Consider the following 19,008-nt stretch of genomic DNA (forward strand, 5'->3'; position numbering starts at 1 on the left):
GCGGGTGCTGAAGCCACCGGGGCCACCCACCACCATGGGGACACCCCAAGGACAGGATGGGGACAGGAGCCCCCCTGGGGCACAGCCCCCCAACCCCAAACATCCCTCGGACTGTGGCGGCTCCTCCCGCGCGGCGCTGGGGACACGGTTTGCCGGTGGCACTTGGGACGCTTGTGTCCCCTCCCTGACCCCGAAACCCCCCAAAAACCCCTCCCCCCAACCGCCGCGGGACCCCCCCCCGGTGGGGGCTGTCGGGGGGTCCCTGGGGCCGTCGCGCCCCATGTGTACAGAGCTGTATAGGACGGGGCCCCCCCGCTTGTAAATAAACCCCCGCGCGGGGCCTGGGGCCGTGTCTGTGTGTCTGGTGTCGGCGGGGCCGGCGAGCTGCTGGTGCACACGCGTGTGCAAGGGCGGGCTCCTCCGTGGCCTCATGTGAGTGTGCAGGAGCACGCGTGAGCATCAGAAGGTCGCATGAGCGTGCCCGAGCTCGTGTAACCGCATGTGAGCACATGGAAGCGTCACAAGATGGTGCAAGCGTGCACAAGCATGTGCGAGCGTGCCCAGGCCTGTGCAAGCGTGCATAAGCATGCACAAGCTCATGCGAGCGTGCACAAGCATGTGCAAGCAGCGGGAGATTGTGCAAGCGTGTAAGAGCATATCCAAGCATGCACACGCATTTGCGAGCACACCCAGGCCCGTGCAAGTGTGCACGAGCATGTGCAAGCACCTCAAGATCATGTGAGTGTGCACGAGCATGTGCGAGCATGCACAAGCACGCACAAGCATATACAAGCATGCCTAGGCCTATGCAAGCGTGCACGAGCATGTGCAAGCATCGCAAGATCACGCAAGCGTGCACGAGCATGTGCAAGCATGCACAAGCATGCCCAGGCCCGTGCAAGCGCGCACGAGCATGTGCAAGCACCTCAAGATCATGCGAGTGTGCACGAGCATGCACAAGCATGCCCAGGCCCGCGCTGGCATGCACGAGCATGTGCAAGCATCGCAAGATCGTGTGAGTGTGCACGAGCATGCACAAGCATGCCCAGGCCCGCGCCAGCGTGCACGAGCATGTGCAAGCACCTCAAGATCATGCGAGCGTGCACAAGCGTGTGCAAGCATGCACAAGCATGCCCAGGCCCGTGCAAGCACGCACGAGCATGTGCAAGCATGGCGAGATCACACGAGCGTGCACGAGCACGCCCAACACGCACAAGCGCGCCCAGGCCCGCGCCGGCGTGCACGAGCGAGCGCGCACGAGCACCGCGAGCGTGCACGAGCGCGCCGGGGCGTGCCGGGGCGCTCAGCATGGTGCGCACGCGTGCCGCCCGCGCCCTGCCCTGCGGTTTCGAGGCGCCGAGCAGCAGGAAGCGCCTCGAGCGCGGCCGCCACCTTCCTGCGCCGCTGCGGCACCCGGGGCCGCCGCGCTTCCTCTCTCGGGGGGCCCCGTCGCCCCCCCTGGGCACCGCGGCGGTGCCACCGGGGCCATGGGCCGCGTGTGACGCCCCGGACGGGACGGGGGGTCCGGCCGCCCCCATGTCGCTGGCGCTGAAGGCGCGGCAGCGGGCGAGGCGCAAGGGCGGCTCCCGCGAGCGGGTGTTCGGCTGCGACCTCCGCGAGCACCTGCAGCAGGCGGGGACGGACGGTGAGTGTCCCCATGTCCCCCCTTTGTCACCAGCGAACCCCCCGCCCGGTGCCGCGGGGAGGGGACGCGGGTGACGCAGCCACGCGGTTGCATCACCGGTGGTTGAGTAACTGGTGTGGCCGCGGCACATCCTGCTGAGGCCCCCCCTGAGATTTGGGGGGCGTCCCGCTGAGATTCGGGGGGTCCCTGCGGCTCGGTGCGGCCCCACTGTGGTCCTGAGGGGATGGAGGTGGTGGCTCTGTCCCTAGGGACTTGGTGGCCACAGGAGGTGGAGGTGCAGCCCATGGGGACGATGTCCCCAGGTCCCCATTGTCACCCCTGGCTGTGGCGGGGAGGGGGTGATAGCGGTGACAGCGGTGACAGCGGTGACACCGTCCTGCAGTGCCCCAGGTGCTGAGGAGCTGCACCGAGTTCGTGGAGCAGCACGGGGTGGTCGATGGCATCTACCGGCTCTCGGGCGTCTCCTCCAACATCCAGCGGCTGCGGTGAGGGGGGACGGGGGAGCGATGGAGGGGACGGGGATGGAGGTGATGGGGATGATGGGGATGGAGATGATGGGGTGGAGATGGTGCGGATGAAGGTGATGGGGATGGAGATGATGGGCATATAGGTGATGGGGATACAGATGAGGAGGATGGAGATGATGGAGCTGGAGATGATGGGGGTACAGATAGTGGGGATGGAGATACAGATGATGAGGATGGAGATGATGGAGCTGGAGATGATAGGGGTACAGACAGTGGGGATGGAGATACAGATGATGAGGATGGAAATGATGGAGCTGGAGATGATGGGGGTACAGATGATGGAGCTGGAGATGAGGGGGATGGAGGTGATGGGGATGGAGATGGTGGGGATACAGATGATGGGGATGGAGCAGGAGCAGTTGCGATGGAGACCAGAGCGATGGGATGGAGCTGGGTTGGGGATGATGGAGCAGATGGGGATGGAGATGCTGGGGATGGAGCAGGTGGGATGGAGGTGGGAACAACAGGATAGAGATGATGGATCTGGAGATGATGGAGATGGAGTGGGGGGGTGGGGATGGAGGTGAGATGGAGATGATGGAGCTGCAGATGATGGAGCTGCAGATGATGGGGCTGGAGCCAGAGTAGGTGGGATGGAGTTTGGGTGGAGCTGGAGCCCAGATGGGATCAAACGGGAGGAAAACAGGAGGGAGATGAGTGGAAAATGGGGATGGGGATGAGGATGATGATGGGGATGAAGAAGAAGATGAGGACGGGGAGAGGGATGAGGATGAGGATGGGGATGAGGATGAAGATGAGGACAGGGATGGGGATGAAGATGAGGATGAGGAGGGAGATGAGGATGAGGATGGGGATGGGGATGAAGATGATGATGGGGATGGGGATGAATATGAGGATGGGGATGAAGATGAGGATGGGGATGAAGATGAGGATGGGGATGAAGATGAGGGGGGAGCAGACAGGATGAAGGCGCAGGGTGACGATGCCGGGACCGGAAGGGCGGAGGTGGGGAGGGGACAGGACAGGGACAGTCACAGCCAGCCCAGGACCCGCCCCCCTTGCTGAGGTGGCCGGATTGGGCCCCGTCCCCCTGTCCTGTCCCCGTGTCCCCTCCGTCCTGTCCCCGCGTCCCCCCGCAGCTCCTTCCTTGTTCTGTGTGTGCTCTTTCTCTTTCACTCTCCGCACTGGGGTGTTTCATTGTTCTGCTTTTCTCCGCTCTTGCCTCCAGTGTTTCTTTCCTCCCCTTTTCCCGTGTCCCCAACACCCCCAATGTCCCCTGTGTCCCCAACACCCCCAGTGTCCCCAACACTCTCAGTGTCTCCAACACCCCCAGTGTCCCCAACACCCCCAGTGTCCCCAGTGTCCCCAATACCCCCAGTGTCCCCAACACTCCCAGTGTCTCCAACACCCCCAGTGTCCCCAACACTCCCAGTGTCCCCAGTGTCCCCTGTGTCCCCAACACCCCCAGTGTCCCCAGTGTCCCCTGTGTCTCCAACACCCCCAGTGTCCCCAACACTTCCAGTGTCCCCAGTGTCCCCAACACCCCCAGTGTCCCCAACACCCCCAGTGTCCCCAGTGTCCCCAGTGTCCCCTGTGTCCCCAACACCTCCAGTGTCCCCAACACTCCCAGTGTCCCCAGTGTCTCCTGTGTCCCAAACACCCCCAGTGTCACCAGTGTCCTGTGTCCCCAGTGTCCCCTGTGTGTCCAACGCCCTCAGTGTCCCCTGTGTCCCCAGTGTCCCCTGTGTCTGCAGTGTCTCCCACACCCCAGTGTCCCCTATGTCCTTAGTGCCACCCACACCCCCAGTGTCCCCTGTGTCCCCTGTGTCTGCAGTGTCCCCCACACCCTCAGTGTCCCTTATGTCCTCAGTGTCCCCAACACCCCCAGTGTCCCCTGTGTCTACAGAGTCCCAAACAACCCCAGTATCCCCTGTGTTCTCAGTGTCACCCACACCCCCAGTGTCCCCTGTGTCCTCAGTGTCACCCACACCCCCAGTGTCCTCAGTGTCCCTATGTCCTCAGTGTCCCCAACACCTCCAGTGTCCCCAGTGTCTCCTGTGTCCCCAGTGTCTCATAGACTCCCAGTGTCCCCTGTGTCTCCAGTGTCCCTCAGACCCCCTGTGTCCCAGTGTCCCCTGTGTCCCCAGTGTCCCCTGTGTCTTCAGTGTCCCCCAGCCCCGCAGTGTCCCCTGTGTCCCCAGTGTCCCCGTGTCTCCAGTGTCCCCTAGACCCCCAGTGTCCCCAACACTCTCAGCGTCCCCTGTGCCCCCAGTGCGTCCAGTGTCCTCAACACCCCCAATGTCCCCTGTGTCTGCAGCATCCCCCACACCCCCAGTGTCCAAGTGTCCCCTGTGTCTCCAGTGTCCCCAGCACCCCAGTGTCCCCCTGTCCCCCCACACCCCCCGTGTTCCCACATCCCCTGTGTCCCTGCACCACTGACACCCACAGCATCCCCCTGTCCCCGCCGTCCCTACCGCTCAGGTGTCCCTGTCCCCGAGCTGTCCCTTGTCCCGCAGGCAGGAGTTCGAGGGGACGGGCTGTCCCGACCTGCGCAGGGACATTTACCTGCAGGACATCCACTGCGTCAGCTCCCTGCTCAAGTCCTATTTCCGCGAGCTGCCCAATCCCCTCCTCACCTACCAGCTCTACGACAAGTTCGCCGTGAGTGTCCCCCGCCACGTCCCCCAGCGTCCCCAACCCCGGGTGGCACTTGTCACCCCCGTTGTCCCCCCAGGATGCGGTGGCCACGCAGCTGGAGGAGGCTCGGCTGGTGAAGATCAAGGAGGTGCTGAAGGAGCTGCCGCCGCCACACTATAGGTATTGGGGACACGGGGACCCCGGGGTGGTTGTCGCCACCCCGTGGGTGTCATTGTCACCGGGGTGTCCCCGCAGGACCCTGGAGTTCCTGATGCGGCACCTGCTGCTCATGGCGTCGCACAGCGGCCGCACCAACATGCACGCGCGGAACCTGGCGATCGTCTGGGCGCCCAACCTGCTGCGGTGGGGACACGGGGACATGGGGGACATGGGGACACTGGGGGACATGGGGACATAGGGGGGCACAGGGACACTGGGGGACATGGGGACATGGGGGGACATGGGGACACGGCAGGACATGGGGACATAGAGGGACATGGGGACATAGAGGGACATGGGGACATGGGGGGACAGGGAACCTGGTGGTCGTCTGAGTGCCCAACCTGCTGCGGTGGGGACATGGGGACATGGGAGGACATGGGGACATAGGGGGACATGGGGACACCGGGGGACATGGGGGGATAGGGAACCTGGTGGTCATCTGAGTGCCCAACCTGCTGTGGTGGGAACATGGGGACATGGGGACATGGGGGGACATGGGGACATAGGGGGACATGGCGGGACAGGGGACCTGGCAATCGTCTGGGCGCCCAACCTGCTTTGGTGGGGACTTGGGGACATGGGGGGATACAGAGGGACAGGGGCAAGGGGATGTGCTGTGGGGTGGGGGGACACAGGTGACATGCAGCCCTGGGGTGTCCCCAATGTGGGTCCCTGTCCCCGTGTCCCCGCAGGTCGCGGGACATCGAGGTGACGGGGCTGAACGGCACGGCCGCGTTCCTGGAGGTGCGGGTCCAGGCCATCGTGGTGGAGTTTGTCCTCACACACGTCCCCCAGCTCTTCGGGGACGCGCCGCTGCACGGTGGGTGACAGCGGGGTCACCCTGACCCCCTCCTGGTGTCACCCACATCCCTGTGTCACCGTGACCCCCCTCCCGGTGTCACCCCCGCCCCTGTGTCACCCTGAGCCCCCTCCTGGTGTCGCCCCCGTCCCTGTGTCACCCTGACCCCATCCTGGTGTCACCCCCGTCCCTGTGTCACCCTGAGACCCATCCTGGTGTCACCCCCGCCCCTGTGTCACCCTGACCCCATCCTGGTGTCACCCACATCGCAGTGTCACCCTGACCCCCTCCTGGTGTCACCTACATCCCTGTGTCACCCTGAGCCCCCTCCTGGTGTCACCACCATCCCTGTGTCACCCTGACCCCCCTCCTGGTGTCACCTACATCCCTGTGTCACCCTGAGCCCCCTCCTGGTGTCACCCACATCCCTGTGTCACCCCAAGCGCCATCCTGGTGTCACCCACATCCCTGTGTCACCCTGAGCCCCCTCCTGGTGTCACCCCCGCCCCTGTGTCACCCTGAGCCCCATCCTGGTGTCACCCCCGTCCCTCTGTCACCCTGAGACCCATCCTGGTGTCACCCACATCCTTGTGTCACCCTGAGCCCCATCCTGGTGTCACCCCCGTCCCTGTGTCACCCCAAGCGCCATCCTGGTGTCACCCCCATTCCTGTGTCACCCTGAGCCCCATCCTGGTGTCACCCCCGTCCCTGTGTCACCCTGACCCCATCCTGGTGTCACCCCCGTCCCTGTGTCACCCCAAGCACCATCTTGGTGTCACCCCCGCCCCTGTGTCACCCTGACCCCCCTCCTGGTGTCACCCCCGTCCCTCTGTCACCCTGAGACCCATCCTGGTGTCACCCCCGTCCCTGTGTCACCCTGAGCCCCCTCCTGGTGTCACCCACATCCCTGTGTCACCCTCAGCCCCATCCTGGTGTCACCCACATACCTGTGTCACCCTGACCCCCCTCCTGGTGTCACCCCCGTCCCTCTGTCACCCTGAGACCCATCCTGGTGTCACCCCCGTCCCTCTGTCACCCTGACCCCCTCCTGGTGTCACCCACATCCCTGTGTCACCCTGACCCCCCTCTTGGTGTCATCCACATCCCTGTGTCACCCTGACCCCCTGTCCTTGTGTCACCCTGAACTCCTGTCCTGGTGTCACCCACATCCCCTCAATCCTGGTGTCACCTTTGCCCCTTTGTCACCCCTGTCCCAGTGTCACCCTGATCCCCCATCCCTGTGTCACCCTGTCCCAATGTCAACCTGTCCCCTCATCCTGGCATCACCCCCTGTCCCAGTGTCACCCTGATCCCTCATCCCTGTGTCACCCTGTCCCTGTGTCACCCTGACCCACCCCGTCCCTTTGTCACCCCATCCCTGTGTCACCCTGACCCCCCCCGTCCCTTTGTCACCCCATCGCTGTGTCACCCTGTCTCCCTGTCCTGACGTCACCTCGTGTCCCCCTGACCCCTGTCCCCATGTCCCACAGGCACCGAGTGTCCCCGTCGGTCGCTGCTGCTGCAGGGAGGGGGACAAGGGGACACTCAGCCCCCCCCGTACCATATCCCGGCCACACTCAGCCAGGGGGACGGGCCCCCCCCCATCCGGCCCTACCACACCATCATCGAGCTGGGTGACCACAGGTGGGACCCGCTGTCACCTCCGGGACACCTGGGGACACCCCAGGATCCACTGGGACACCTGGGGACAGCCAGGGACAGCTTGGGACCCGCTGGGACGACCCACTGGGACACCCAGGGACACCCCAGGACCCACTGGGACACCCAGTGACACCAGGGACCCATTGGGACACCCAGGGACACCAGGGACACCCCGGGACCTGCTGGGACACCCAGGGACACCAGGGACACCCTGGAACCAACTGGGACACCCAGGGACACCCCAGGACCTGCTGGGACACCCAGGGACACCAGGGACACCCTGGAACCAACTGGGACACCCAGGGACACCCCAGGACCTGCTGGGTCACCCAGGGACACCCAGGGACACCCTGGGACCCACTGGGACACCCAGTGACACCCCGGGACCTGCTGGGTCACCCAGGGACACCAGGGACCCACTGGGACACCCAAGGACACCCTGGGACCTGCTGGGACACCCAGGGACACCAGGGACCCACTGGGACACCCAAGGACACCCTGGGACCTGCTGGGACACGCAGGGATACCAGGGGCCCACTGAGACACCCAGGGACACCAGGGGCCCACGGGGACACTCAGGGACACCAGGGACCAACTGGGACACCCAGGGACACCAGGGACACCCTGGGACCCACTGGGACACACCGGGACCCACTGTGACACCCAGTGACACCAGGGACCCACTGGGACACCCAGGGACACCCAGGGACACCCCGGGACCCACTGGGACACCCAGGGACACCGGGGACCCACTGGGACACCCAGGGACACCAGGGACACCCCGGGACCCACTGGGACACCCAGGGACACCGGGGACCCACTGGGACACCCAGGGACACCCCAGGACCCACTGGGACACCGAGGGACCCTCTGGGACACCCTGGGACCCACTAGGACACCCAGGGACACCAGGGACACCCCGGGACCTGCTGGGTCACCCAGGGACACCCTGGGACACCCCAGGACCTGCTGTGACACCCAAGGACACCCAGGGACCCACTGGGACACCCGGGACACCCCAGGACCTGCTGTGACACCCAGGGACACCGGGGACCCGCTGGGACACCCAGGGACACCCCGGGACACCCCCGGGGACCCCCTGCCTGGGCAGCACACGAGTGTGGCACGTGCTTGTGCACACACACAAGTGTCCCCCCCGTGTCCCCATGTCCCCAGGCGCAAGGGCTCCCTCAAGGCCCGCAACTGGAGATCCATCTTCCACCTCGGCCGCTCCGGCCACGAGCCCAAGCGCAAGCCGGGGAAGGACAAAGGTGGGAGTCTCGGTGTCCCCCGCTGTCCCCCGGTGTCCCCAGAGCCCTCCCCGCCGCCACCTCGCGGGTCCCTGTTTCCTGTATCCCTGTCCGCAGGTGACAAGTGTGGTGGCACCAGCCTGCGCCCGGCCAAGAGCATGGACTCGCTCAGCGCCGTCCCCTGCGCCGGTGACAGTGAGGGGACACGTGGGGACATGGGGATGGGATGGAGGGGACGGGGATGGGACGGAGGGGACGGGGATGGAGGGGACAGCGATGGAGGGGACAGGGGTGGAGGGGATGGGCATGGGATGGAGGGGCCAGGGATGGGATGGAAGGGATGGGATGGAGGGGACGGGGATGGAGGGGACAAGGATGGGACGGAGGGGACAGGGATGGGACGGAGGGGACAGGGATGGACAGGACGGGGTGGGGACAGAGGGGACAAGGATGGAGGGGACAGCGATGGAGGGGACAAGGATGGACAGGACAGGGTGAGGACAGAGGGGACAGGGATGGAGGGGACAGGGATGGGACAGAGGGCACCGGAATGGGATGGAGGGGACGGGGATGGACGGGACGGGGTGGGGACAGAGGGGACAAGGATGGAGGGGATAGGGATGGAGGGGACGAAGATGGGATGGAGGGGATAGGGATGGAAAGGACAGTGATGGGATGGAGGGGACAAGGATGGCATGTTGGAGGGGACAGCAATGGGATGGAGGGGACAGCAATGGGATGGAGGGGACAGAGATGGGATGGAGGGGACAGGGATGGGACAGAGGGGATAAGTTTGGAGGGGACAGAGATGGGATGGAGGGGACAGGGATGGGATGGAAGGGATGGAATGGAGGGGACGGGGATGGGACGGAGGGGACAGGGATGGAGGGGACAGGGATGGGATGGAGGGGACGGGGACGGGGATGGAGGGGACGGGGACGGAGGGAACAGGGATGGGATGGAAGGGATGGGATGGAGGGGACAGGGATGAAGGGGCCAGGGCTGGGTTTGGAGAAAGTGACACAGGGACAGAGGGGACAGTGTGGGGACAGACACCCCGACGGGCATCACCCATGTCCCCAGCCCTGATTGTCCCCCCATCCTCGGGGAACAGGTGACCCCGGGCTGAGTGTGACCCGGCCAGCGACGCCGCCACCGCGCCGGGAGAGCTTCGACGCCTGCGCCGCGCCGGGGGGGACAGCGAGGGGGACAGCGGGGGGCACAGCGGAGGTGACAGCGGCGGGGACAGCGGGGGGGACAGCGGAGGTGACACCAGCGGGGACAGCAGAGGTGACAGCGGCGGGGACAGCGGAGGTGCCACCAGCGGGGCCCGATCCGGGGGGCGAGAGCAGCCCCCCCTGGGGCACCCCCCGCCCCAGCCGGGCCCGCGGCCGCGCTGAGCACCGCGGGGGGGTCCACATCTCGGGTCCCTTCGCTGTCACCGTCCCCTTCCACATCAGCGCCAGCCTGTCCCGCCTGACGCGGGGGCTGCCCTGCCCGGCGCTGGCACCCCCGGCTGGGGACGGTCCCCAAGGAGGGGACGGTGCCCCCGGCAGGGACACCCCCCCGGGCACGGACACCTGCCCAGGAGGGGACGGTCCCCCAGCGCCCACCCGCCGTGACATTGAGGGTCACGCTGGTGACACTGAGCGCAGCACCAGTGACATTGAGCGCAGCACCTGTGACACTGAGAGCAGCACTGGTGACACTGAGCACAGCACTGGTGACACCCAGCGCTGCACCGGTGAGTGGCGGCCACCGGGACCCTTGGGGTGACACATGGGCTCAATGTCCCCATCTCGCCCACAGGGGAGGGGACAGTGGCCACAGGGACCCTCAGGGTGACACACAGGCTCAGTGTCCCCATCTCACCCTCAGCAGAGGGGACAGTGTCTGCGGGGACCCTGGTGGGGACACATGGGCTCAGTGTCCCCAACTTGTTCATAGGGGAGGGGACAGTGGCCACAGGGACCCTCAGGGTGACACACAGGCTCAATGTCCCCATCTCACGCTCAGCAGAGGGGACAGTATTTGCAGGGACCCTGGGGGGAACACATGGGCTCAGTGTCCCCAACTTGTTCATAGGGGAGGGGACAGTGGCCACAGGGACCCTGGGGGAACACACAGGCTCTGTGTCCCCATCTCCCCCACAGGGGAGGGGACAGTGGCCATAGGGACCTCAGGGGGGACACACAGGCTCCGTGTCCCCATCTTGCCCATAGAGAAGGGGACAGTGGCCACAGGGACCCCCAGGGTGACACACGGGCTCCATGTCCCCAGCTTGTCCACAGGGGAGGGGACAGTGGCCATAGGAACCCTGGGGGGGACACAGGGGCTCCATGTCCCCATGTCACCCACAGGGGAGGGGACAGTGGCCACGGCACAGACACGACTGTCCCTGGAGCTGCGCGACTCCTTCGCCTTCCTGGACTGCCAGGAGCCCTGGCTGGATGGGGACACCGAGCCGGTGACACCGGCGCTGCCGCCGGACCCCGGGGACACCAGGGACGAGGAGCTGTTGACGTGGTCCCTGCTGGCCGCTGGGGACATCGGGGACACCGAGGACAGCAGGGATGCGTTCCTGGCCACGGAGGAGGGGATGGAGAGGGGGTTCATGAACGTGAGCGGCTGTCACTGTCCCCTCGCTTTGGGGACATGGAGGGAGCGAGGGTGGAGGGTCACGGTCACTGTCCCCAGCCGGGGGCATGAGGGGACAGGGTGGGGGTGAGGGGATGGGGATGAGGGGACAGAGATGAGGGGACGGGGATGGAGGGGACAGGGATGAGGGGACAGGAATGGAGGGGACAGGGTGGGGATGAGGGGACAGGGATGGACAGGACAGGGATGGAGGGGACAGGGATGAAGGGACAGGGATGAAGGGACAGGGATGGAGGGGACAGGGATGGAGGGGACAGGGAGGGGATGAGGGGACAAGGATGGACAGGATGGGGATGAACAGGACAGGGTGGGGATGAGGGGACAGGGATGAGGGGACAGGGATGGACAGGACGGGGATGGAGGGGACAGGGTGGGGATGAGGGGACAGGGATGGAGGGGACAGGGATGGAGGGGACAGGGATGAAGGGACAGGGATGGAGGGGACAGGGATGGACAGGACAGAGTGGGGAGGAGGGGATGGGGATGGAGGGGACAGGGATGGACAAGATGGGGCTGAGAGGGACAGGATAGAGCTGGGGGGTCCCCAGCATGGGTGTCACCATCCTCCTGTCCCTGTCCCCAGGCCGGGGAGCCCCCCAGCTACCTGTCCATCGAGGAGTGCATGGACGAGGAGATGTTCTTCATGGCGCCCAGCGGCTGGGACACCGAGGACAGCGCTGGGGACACCAAGGATGGCACCGAGGACAGCGCTGGGGACACGGAAGATGGTGCCAGGGACACCGACTCGGACGACATGTTCCTCAGCGCCCACGACGAGCTCAGCCCGCTGGTGCCACCGGAGCAGCCCCTGCGTTTGGGGACCGTCCCAGGGCCCCCGTCCCAACCTGGTGCTGTTGTCCCACATGTGTCCCCAGAGCCCCAGGATGTGTCCCCAGAGCCCCAGGACATGTCCCCAGTGCCACAAGAGGAGGATGGTGACAGGGTGGCAGCAGAGGTGGGGACACCAGGCACCGGGCAGGGGGGTGGCCCTGGGAGGACAGACGTTGAGGAGCATGGGGACACTGAAGAGGCTGGGGACATGGAGGGGGAATGGGACACTGAAGAGGATGGAGGTGGCTCCGGTCGCCCCCCCGTGGGGTCCCATCCAGCCCCCGCGCCCCCCCAGGAGCCAGCGGAGCCCCCGGAGCATGGGTCTGGCTCCAGGGGTGTCCCCAAGTCTGTCCCTGGGTCTGTCCATGAGGTTGGTGATGGGTCTGTCCCCAGATCTGTCCCTGGGTCTGTCTCCGGTTCTGTCCATGAGGCTGTTGATGGGTCTGTCCCTGGGTCTGTCCCCAAGGTTGTCCCCGAGTCTGTCCCTGGATTTGACCCCACATCTGTCCCCAGCTCTGTCCCAGCATCTGTCCCCAGTTCTGTCCCCAGCTCTGTCCCCGAGCTTGTCCCCAGTTCCGTCCCTGGGTCTGTCCATGAGGTTGTCGCTGGGTCTGTCCCCAGGGTTGTCCCCGAGTCTGTCCCTGGATTTGACCCTGCATCTGTCCCCAGCTCTGTCCCAGCATCTGTCCCCAGTTCTGTCCCAACATCTGTCCCCAGCTCTGTCCCTGAGCTTGTCCCCAGTTCCATCCCTGGGTCTGTCCCCAGGTCTGTCCATGAGGTTGTCCCCAATGTTGTCCCCGAGTCTGTCCCTGGATCTGTCCCGGGGTCTGTCCCGGGGTCTGTCCCCGAGCTTGTCCCCAGTTCTGTCCCGGGGTCTGTCCATGAGGTTGTCACTGGGTCTGTCCCCAAGGTTGTCCCCGAGTCTGTCCCTGGATCTGTCCCTGGATCTGTCCCGGGGTCTGTCCCCGAGCTTGTCCCCAGTTCTGTCCATGGGTCTGTCCATGAGGTTGTCGCTGGCTCTGTCCCCAACGTTGTCCCCAAGTCTGTCCCTGGATCTGTCCCCAGTTCCATCCCGGGCTCTGTCCCAGAGCTTGTCCCCACGTCTGTCCCCCACCCAGATCCCCCCTCCTCCCCCCCGGGCTGTCCCTGTGCCCCCGTCCCGGCGCTGCGCGGTGACGGCAGCGCCCCGGCCCGCCTGGCGGCGCGCAGGGTGCGGGTGCAGCACGTCCGCTCCGTGCCCGTCGTGCCCCCCAAGCCCCAGTTCGCCCGGACCCCCTGCGCCCCCCCCGCCGCAGACGCTGCCCTCGGGGCCGGGGCGCGACGGGCGGGCTGGCGGGAGAGCGGCGGCGGCTCCTTGGACGCGGCGTTGGCCGCCGAGCAGCCGGTGCCGGTGCCCGTGAGGAGGATCCAGACGTACGGGGGGGAGGAACCGGCGGCCGCCATGCCCCGGGTCCGGCCCTTCCACAGGGGCCCCCGGAGGCCGCGGCCGCTCAGCTGCGCTCAGCTGGGCACTGAGGGGACGATGGGCGAGCGCTGAGCTCTGGGGACGAGGGGTTGGTGACATTTGTGCGACAACGGGGACAATAAAGGCGCTGGGCTTTGTCACTGAGGCCTCATTGCATGCAACATGGCGGCGCCCGGGGTGGCTTCACGGCGCCGGTGCTGCGGGGGGGTTCTGTGCAGCTCGCCCAGCGTGGCCGGGGCGGGGAGCAGAGAGGGGGGTGTCTCCCCCCGTGGCGGCGGTACTGGCGGGCCGGGATGCTTTTCACGAGTGGGGTGCGAGGCGTGGGGAGCGATGCCCGCCTCCAAGATGGCGCCGCCCTCACGCAAGATGGCGGCCGGGCGGAAGCGCCGCGCTTCGCCGTCTAAGATGGCGCCCGCGGGGGCCGGCACGCCCTGAGATGGCGCCGGCGGGGAGGGGCGGGGAGGCCGTGCCCGGCGTCAAGATGGCGGCGGCGGCGGCGCAGCTCTACGCGGCGCCCCTGCCCAAAGATGGCGGCGAAGGGGGCGGGTGCGCAAGAAGGGTGGGGGGGGTGACACACAACCCGCTTCCGCCCTCACCCGCCATGGCGGCGCGGCGGCGCCGTGCGCATGTGCGGGGCTCCATGGCGAGACAAGGGGCCGAGCGCGCGCAGGGCGGCCCGGCGCGGCGAGGTAACGGCGGGGGAGGGACACACCGGAGCGGGCGGGGGCGGCGGCGGCACCGGGCCGGACACACGCACCCCCCGGCCCGGCCCGGCCCGCGGGCTCAGCGCCGGGCGCCGCCGCGGCCGCCGGGAGGTGCGGGCCGGGCCGCGGCCCCCGGGCCCAGCCGGCGGGGTGCGGGTCCCCCCTCCCGGGATCCGCCGCTTCCCCTCGGGTTTGTCACCCCGTTTCCGGGCTGGCACCGCCGCCCCCGCGCTGCCACCGTCGCACGGGGGGGTCACCGGAGCCTGACACCCCGTTCCGGGGCGACCGGAGCCGCTCGGGGGGGGACGCGGCCGGGTAACGCGGGGGGCGGTGCCCCCGGTGCCAGGTCACCGTTTGGGTCACCGGGGGGGTCTCTGGCACCAGGGGGACCCCAGACCCCCCCCGTGGCTGTGGGGACAGCGGTGTCCCCCGGGATGTGGCAGCGGGACGGGGGGCGCCCGGTTTGGTGTCTCCGCGGGGGGTTCGTGCCCATCGTGGTGCCCCACGGGGTGTCACGGGGGGGGTGACAGTGGGGGGGTGTCACACCGGGGCGGCAGGGGAGGAGGGGGATGGGGAGGGGGGAAGGGGATGGGGAGGGGGGGAAGATGAGGAGGAGGAGGGTGAGGGGAGGAAGGGGATGAGAGGAGGATGAGGGGAGGAAGATGATGGGGAGGACGAGGGGAGGAAGATGATGGGGAGGAAGAGGATGGGAGGAAGATGATGGGGAGGACAAGGGGAGGAAGATGATGGGGAGGATGAGGGGAGAAAGATTGTGAGGAGGAAGATGATGGGGAGGATGAGGGGAGGAAGATGATGGGGAGGAAGAGGATGAGAGGAAGATGATGGGGAGGACAAGGGGAGGAAGATGATGGGGAGGATGAGGGGAGAAAGATTGTGAGGAGGAAGATGATGGGGAGGATGAGGGGAGGAAGATGGTGGGGAGGACGAGGGGAGGAAGATGATGGGGAGGACGAGGGGAGGAAGATGATGGGGAGGACGAGGGGAGGAAGAGGATGAGGAGGAAGAGGATGAGAGGAAGATGGTGAGGAGGACAAGGGGAGGAAGATTATGGGGAGGACGAGGGGAGGAAGATGATGAGAAGGACGAGGGGAGGAAGAGGATGAGAGGAAGATGATGGGGAGGACGAGGGGAGGAAGATGGTGGGGAGGACGAGGGGAGGAAGACGATGAGGAGGACGAGGGGAGGAAGAGGATGAGGAGGACGAGGGGAGGAAGAGGATGGGGAGGACGAGGGGAGGAAGAGGATGGGGAGGAAGAGGATGAGAGGAAGATGGTGAGGAGGACAAGGGGAGGAAGATGATGGGGAGGACGAGGGGAGGAAGAGGATGAGGGGAGCAAGGCCACCATCCCTCACCCCATTTTGTCCCCCCCAGGGCTGTGAAGGCCGAGGCTCCTCCGCGACGTCCCCGCTGATGCCCGAGGGAGCGGAGCGATGAAGGGGTGAGTGCGGGACCCCCTCCATCAAACCCCCCCATCAAACCCCCCCATCAAACCCCGGGGTGCCGGTGACAGGGGGACATCCCGGGGGTCCCCGTCCCACCCTCACCCCCTCCCCTGGCAGGCAGCAGAAAGCAGCCGAGACGGAAGAGGGGACGGTGCAGATCCAGGAAGGTGAGTGGGGACCCCGCGGTGGTTTTGGGGGACACTGGGGGGGCGCTTTGGCTGGGCTGACACCAGACCCTGTCCTTGTCCCCAAGTGAGGGGGACACGGCTCTGACCCAACCCCGGGGGACCCCTCCTCGTCACCGCGTGTCCCCCCTCCCCATTGTGGCGTGTCCCCCCTCCCCGTCACCATGTGTCCCCCATCCCCATCGTGGCGTGTCCCCCATCCCCATCGTGGCGTGTCCCCCATCCCCATCGTGGCGTGTCCCCCTCCCCGTCACCATGTGTCCCCCATCCTCATCATGGTGTCCCCAATCCCCATCGTGGCGTGTCCCCAATCCCCATCGTGGCGTGTCCCCCTCCCCATCACCATGTGTCCCCCATCCTCATCATGGTGTCCCCCTCCCCATCGTGGCATGTCCCCCTCCCCGTCATGGCGTGTCCCCCCCTCGCCTCAAGGTGCAGTGGCCACCGGGGAGGACCCCACCAGCATCGCCATTGCCAGCATCCAGTCGGCCACCACCTTCCCCGACCCCAACATCAAGTATGTCTTCCGCACAGAGAACGGCGGGACGCAGGTACGGGGTGGGGGGTTCGGGGGGGGCGTTTTGGGGTGGCCACCAGGGCGGGGGGGGTGACCAGAGCCTCGTCCCTTTGCGCAGCTGATGTACCGCGTGATCCAAGTGGCAGACGGACAGCTGGACGGACAGACGGAGGGCGCGGGCGCCATCAGCGGTTACCCCGCCGCCCAGTCCATGACACAGGTGGGTGTTGGTGCCGTTTGGCGGCACGGGGCCGTCCCCAGCACCCCATGTCACCGCCGTGTGTCCCCCTGTGTCCCCCTGTGTCCCCCAGGCCGTCATTCAGGGCGCCTTCACCAGCGAGGACGCGGTGGAGACGGAGGCGGCGGCCACCGAGACCCACTACACCTATTTCCCCACCGCCGCCGTGGCCGACGCCGGCAGCTCTGCCAGCGCGGGGACCGCGGCCACCGCCGTCGTCACCACGCAGAGCTCGGAGGCGCTTCTGGGGCAACCCACTCCCACGGGTATGGGGAGGACACTGTGGGGTGGGGGTCACAACCCATGGGACCCCAACTGCTCACAGTTCTGAGTCACTTTGTGCCGTTCAGGGCAATTCTTCGTGATGATGTCGCCGCAGGAGGTGCTGCAGGGGGGGGCGCAAAGGTCCATCACCCCCCGTGCGCACCCGTATTCCCCGTGAGTGCCAAACCCCCCACCCCGGTGTCCCCCATGGCGCAAAGTGGGGGATGTCCCCTTTGCCATCGTGGGATCCCCACCGGTGTCACCGGGACTGACGCCATCGCTCTCTCCCCCCCCCCCCCCCCAGGAAATCGGAGGCCCCACGGGCCACCCGGGACGAGAAGCGCCGGGCGCAGCACAATGAAGGTACCAGGGGGGTCGCGGAGGGATGCAGGTTGTCCCCGGTCACCGCAGTTGTCCCCAGTGACCACAGGTCAAAAAATCACCCCCAACATCACAAAACTTGTCGGTGGAGGATCAAACCTCCTTTGGGGGAGCTGTAATTAGATGCAGATTAAGGGTTGTTCTGGGGGGGTCCTGCTAGGGGTCTCAGACCCCACTGACCCCCCCGATGTGTCCCCCCCACCAAAGTGGAGCGTCGGCGCCGGGACAAGATCAACAACTGGATCGTGCAGCTCTCCAAGATCATCCCCGACTGCTCCATGGAGAACACCAAGTCGGGGCAGGTGGGGACCCCTCAAAAAGGGGGTGCAGGGGGTGGCTCCCTGGTGTGTTTGCACCCCCCCCCCGTGACCCCTGTGTGTCCCCCCCACCCAGAGCAAGGGCGGCATCCTCTCCAAAGCCTGCGACTACATCCAGGAGCTGCGGCAGAGCAACCACCGCCTGTCCGAGGAGCTGCAGGGTCTGGACCAGCTGCAGATGGACAACGAGGTGCTGCGGCAGCAGGTGACAAAATGAGGGGGTGCGCTCCCTTGTGGGTGGGTGTGTGTGTTGGGGGGGGGGTCCACACTTATTCTGACCCCCTTTCCCCCCCTCATGGTGCCAGGTGGAGGATCTAAAGAACAAGAACCTGATCCTGCGGGCGCAGCTTCGCCAGCACGGCGTGGAGATCGTCATCAAGAACGACAGCCACTGACGGGGACAGGGGGACAGGGGGGGCCGGGGTGCGTCCCCCCCGCGCCGCACACCCCCCCCCGCAGCCAGCGCCACACCACGACCCCCCCGTTTGGTTTGTGTCCCCCCCCCTCCCCACCCCTCACCCACCCTTTCCCCCCCCATTGCCCAACATGGGGTGTCACTGTGTCCCCCTCGTCTCTCTCACGTGTCCCCCCCTCTCTGCGCTTCGTGCACACGCTCTCGGCCAGGGGGGCGGCCCCCCAGCACTGCCTCGGCCCCCCTAACCCATGGGGACCCCCCCCCGACCCACGGGGACCCCACGCAGCCCCTCGCCCTCCCAATGGGGGTTCGGGGGTGCAGCTCCCCGCTCCCCCCTCCCCCGCTGCGGCTGGCCCGGCCCAGCACGGCCGGACTTTTTTTTTTTTTTAAAACTCTCTGAATTTAAGAAAAAAAAAAGAAAAAAAAAACAACAAAAAAAAGCGCAAAAAAAATAAATAAAAATAGTGATTTGTTTTTCCAGGTCCTACAACTTCTTCCCCTCCTGCCCACACCCCCCTGCAGCCTCAGAGCACCTGCCAGGGTCCTGCCTGAGCCCCCCCGGGATGGGACTTGGTGTCCCTGTGGTGTCACTGTGTTGTGATGGCTCTGGGGGTGAACTGGGAGCAACTGGGGTGAACTGGGAGCAACGGGGGAGGTCTTTAGGACCCAGGGAGGCCCCTGGCCCCGTCGCTATGGCAACGCCCGGCTCCCCACCCGACGGCCGCCACGAGGGGCGCAAAGCGCGCCCATTGGCTAGAAGTTCAAGAGCCGTCTCTGATTGGCCGAGAGGCCTCGCCCTCTCCACACCTGTCTCCTGCACCGCCCCTTCGCTCCAGCCAATCAAGCCGGAGCTGTGGGAACCGAGA

At 66.4% G+C, this 19,008-nt stretch overlaps 2 protein-coding genes across 3 annotated transcripts; both read left to right on the forward strand.

The window, feature by feature from the left end:
* Nucleotides 1-1,536: 1,536 nt before the first annotated feature.
* ARHGAP30 (Rho GTPase activating protein 30) lies at nt 1,537-13,729 on the forward strand (the record flags this gene model as incomplete). The annotated part of the gene is made up of 13 exons (XM_080361101.1): nt 1,537-1,645; nt 2,028-2,130; nt 4,650-4,794; nt 4,868-4,950; nt 5,026-5,133; nt 5,685-5,812; nt 7,282-7,435; nt 8,630-8,724; nt 8,821-8,892; nt 9,818-10,447; nt 11,064-11,323; nt 11,945-12,173; nt 13,311-13,729. The coding sequence occupies 13 exons, from the start codon at nt 1,537-1,539 to the stop codon at nt 13,727-13,729; spliced, it is 2,535 nt and encodes an 844-aa protein (XP_080217227.1).
* Nucleotides 13,730-14,253: 524 nt separating this feature from the next.
* USF1 (upstream transcription factor 1) lies at nt 14,254-18,620 on the forward strand. 2 transcript variants are annotated; one of them, XM_080361272.1, is made up of 11 exons: nt 14,254-14,346; nt 15,755-15,821; nt 15,943-15,992; nt 16,443-16,561; nt 16,646-16,747; nt 16,839-17,031; nt 17,116-17,203; nt 17,334-17,392; nt 17,618-17,712; nt 17,804-17,932; nt 18,033-18,620. In XM_080361272.1, the coding sequence occupies exons 2-11, from the start codon at nt 15,814-15,816 to the stop codon at nt 18,120-18,122; spliced, it is 933 nt and encodes a 310-aa protein (XP_080217398.1). In that variant the 5' UTR covers nt 14,254-14,346; nt 15,755-15,813; the 3' UTR covers nt 18,123-18,620. The 2 variants fall into 2 exon arrangements, with proteins under 2 accessions (XP_080217398.1, XP_080217399.1); XM_080361273.1 differs by having other exon boundaries at nt 16,449-16,561.
* Nucleotides 18,621-19,008: the final 388 nt, after the last annotated feature.

The sequence above is a fragment of the Nesoenas mayeri genome (assembly GCF_963082525.1).
Source record: "Nesoenas mayeri genome assembly, chromosome: 30".
Taxonomy (NCBI): domain Eukaryota; kingdom Metazoa; phylum Chordata; class Aves; order Columbiformes; family Columbidae; genus Nesoenas; species Nesoenas mayeri.

Excerpts from the sequence above, each read along its gene's own strand:
- USF1 (XM_080361272.1), top strand. Across the intron at positions 15,993-16,442 it reads GACGGTGCAGATCCAGGAAG|GTGCAGTGGCCACCGGGGAG; the intron begins GTGAGTGGGGAC and ends CCTCGCCTCAAG. Across the intron at positions 17,032-17,115 it reads GGGGCAACCCACTCCCACGG|GGCAATTCTTCGTGATGATG; the intron begins GTATGGGGAGGA and ends TGTGCCGTTCAG.